We start from the raw sequence: 3,049 nt of genomic DNA, 5'->3' as shown, positions 1-3,049 counted from the left end.
GTATTTTCCAAGAAATTTTAAAAACAATTTAATCACTCATCAATTTTCAAAAAATTCTATTACTAACATATAAAAAAGAAAAGAAAAAAAATTATTCACAATTTTTATGGTTGAATTTTATCACAAAATAATCAAAGCTTAAAGCAAGAACTTTGACATCCAATTTATCAACGAAATTTTTTGATGGATTTATTAATAAAAAGATCCTTTATCAACACAAATATTCGTCGATAAGTTTAATTCAAAATTATCAATAAATTTTAAATACACGTTGATAATAAAATATCTAAAATTCATCAATAAAATATATTTTATTGATAACTTTTTTTATAGATAAAATTTCATCTATTATTACGTAATTTCTTAGAGAGAAATGGTTGTACGGAGGTCTATCAATAAATAGCTTTTATAATCTTTTGATTATATGTTTTGAAAAGGAGAATTAACTTTTTGTTTCAAATGATGGATTTGAGAAAAAGAAAATGGATGAATTTGAAGGGATTTTGAGAATATGAGGTGATTGTGATTTTTTGTTTGTTTTAAGGGATGAAAAGATGAAAGTGAAAATATTTGAAAATGAAATTTGTAAACGTTTGAATATGATTTAATGAAGGTGATAAGAAAAATTAATAAAAAAATTGTTAAATTATTATTAATTTAATTAAAAGTAAAGAGCATGCATGGACATCTGCCACCATACATAGTTAAAAGTAAAAGAAAAAAGTAAATAATATTTGAGTAAAATAATCTATATTAAGTTGTCGCTATCTTTCCGTTCTAATCCTTCACTTATTCACTTATGGGAGAATGAGATTCAATTTTTATCCTTCAAATTCATCTTTACAAACCAAACAGCATTAAAATATATATATCTTTGTATATATAATTGTCCTTTTCCTTTTTTTCACATAACAAATAAATATATTTAAATAAGGTATTTGGGTTGGTAGTCACATCCCATATAATTGTAATTTGATTCACTATCTATTATATTACACATTAACTAAAACCTTAATTACAATATTACGTTGTGAAAAAACATATACAGAATTAAACATAAACATCTTTTATTTCCATATTCGGACAAGAAGCCAATTAGAAACAATTACAACACTCAAATGAAAGACATTTTGGGGAATGGAACGTATTCCTCAATCTTCTTGGAAAGGAAACTATTCACTATAATATAATTCAAGAACAAAATCAAAGTTGCAAGTGCTAGACGTAAGAGGAGACTTAATACATAAGAAGAATGCAAGCAAATCCCAGAGACAACAAAGTGATGATTGAAGGCACTCCAAAACAACCACCGTCGCCACCAGAGTCAACGGTTGGCATACTTTTTCTTAATGTTGTTCTTGTCAGAATTGGAGAGTTCAACCTTTCGTTCCTGCGATGGCAAAATGTAAGGGTACATAATAGAGTCATGCATGAAAGAGTGATCAAATCCAAGCAAATGCCCTATCTGATGCATGGCCGCACTCTCCAAGTCCAGAACTCCATCCTTCGCCGACAAGTCACCTTTTTCACTGGGCAGCGCCCAAAACAGAATGTCGTTGAGTTTTATTACAGCTGTCTTCACGTTAGACTGAGGGTTCTGCGTTATTAAGCTGAAGCCATACAAGTCGCCGACAAGGACATCAGAGAAATTGTAGAATCCAACCTTAATGTCCGCGTGGTCGTAGGCTGTCTCCGTCAGGTTCAAAAACGCTGTGGCATCCGCCCACCGCGTGAATGCACTTTTGAAGACTTTGATGGCGTTGGGTTCGACTTCACTCTCCGGAAGAAAACCGTATGTGAGGTTTGTCTTTCGGAACCAGCGATGACGGGCTTTGGGCCACGACACATTTTGGGAGAAGCCGTAGTTGAAATTCATGTCGGGGACAGCACATCGTGGTAGCGAGATCAGTTTAAGGATGTCGGCGGTAACTGGGAGATTGAAAGATTCCTGGAATTTCTTGATGGCTGATAATGTTTGTTGGTCGACAGTGTTGTTGAATGAGTCGGAGGATGGAAGATAGCCAAAGTTAGAAAGGTATTCTTTGAGTGGAGCGAAGCCTTTTCTTTCCTCATTCAGTCTTCTTTCCTCTTTCAGTGGCAGGTTTGGTAGTGTGGGATTTGGTTTCTTTTTTTCTTTTTTTTTATTCAAATACTCCAAGTATGCATTCGCAGCGTCGATGAGTTTTTTGGAATTCTCCAAATATTTTATTTTCTTTTCTTGGTCTTTGTTAATTCTCCCAGCAGAATTGATCTTAGAGAGAAAAGAAGACCCAACAGCAGCCTTTGCGAAATGGGATTGGTGGAGAAGTAGAAGGAACAATAACAGGAACGCAAAAAGGTAGGGTTTCATCTTTATCAATATAAATTCTTGGTCGATTTGATCCATGCAGTGGAGTTGAGGAATAATATATATAGAGGTGAGGGTTCGAACTCCACTTGTTTTTATATAATAATATAATAAAAATGATATTAGGCAAATTTGAGAAACTGTTACCATTATTGGTGTGATTACAATTTACAACAACTTGCTGATGACGAAGCAAATTGCTAAAGCCAACATGTGAAGACAAGCTATCCATGTTTGATTCAACGGATTTGAAGAGATGTGAATGATTTTACGTTGACCTCAAGTCTTCGTCACCCTTTCAAACGATAAGAAAGTTTATAAAGTTTGAATTTATAAGTCTCATTTTATTTTGTTGAAAATGCATTTTCCTTTTTATTCAAAGATTTATTTTAAGAATATATGATATGATACTTAGACACTGTGTCATCGCTCATTCCGAAAGACAACTCATATATAGCAAAAAACAGGAAAATGATATTTTAACACTATTTTTTGACACCGTATACGTGTTAAAATGTGATTAGACGATTTCAAATTAAAAAAGTTGAGACAGAAATATATTTGGATGAGAAAACCAAAGTTTGTTTTTTTAATTTGAAACTGTCCAACCACATTTTGACANGTGTGCAGTGTCAAAATAGTGTAAAAAAAAGTGTTAAAATATCATTTTTCCAAAAAACACACTATGCTATCACTCATTCC

The 3,049-nt window shown here is 32.5% G+C and overlaps 1 protein-coding gene across 1 annotated transcript; it reads right to left on the bottom strand.

Annotated features, from left to right (window-relative positions):
- Positions 1-1,043: 1,043 nt before the first annotated feature.
- On the bottom strand, positions 1,044-2,401 carry LOC106754623 (metalloendoproteinase 1). The gene has a single exon (XM_014636661.2). It carries the CDS (start codon positions 2,384-2,386, stop codon positions 1,325-1,327), a length of 1,062 nt encoding a protein of 353 aa, XP_014492147.2. The 5' UTR covers positions 2,387-2,401; the 3' UTR covers positions 1,044-1,324.
- Between the last annotated feature and the right edge of the window lie 648 nt (positions 2,402-3,049).

Source organism: Vigna radiata, unplaced genomic scaffold (assembly GCF_000741045.1).
Source record: "Vigna radiata var. radiata cultivar VC1973A unplaced genomic scaffold, Vradiata_ver6 scaffold_320, whole genome shotgun sequence".
Lineage (NCBI taxonomy): Eukaryota > Viridiplantae > Streptophyta > Magnoliopsida > Fabales > Fabaceae > Vigna > Vigna radiata.
The sequence above is the reverse complement of the archived record's forward strand: the minus strand, read 5'-3'. Positions and strand labels throughout refer to the sequence as shown.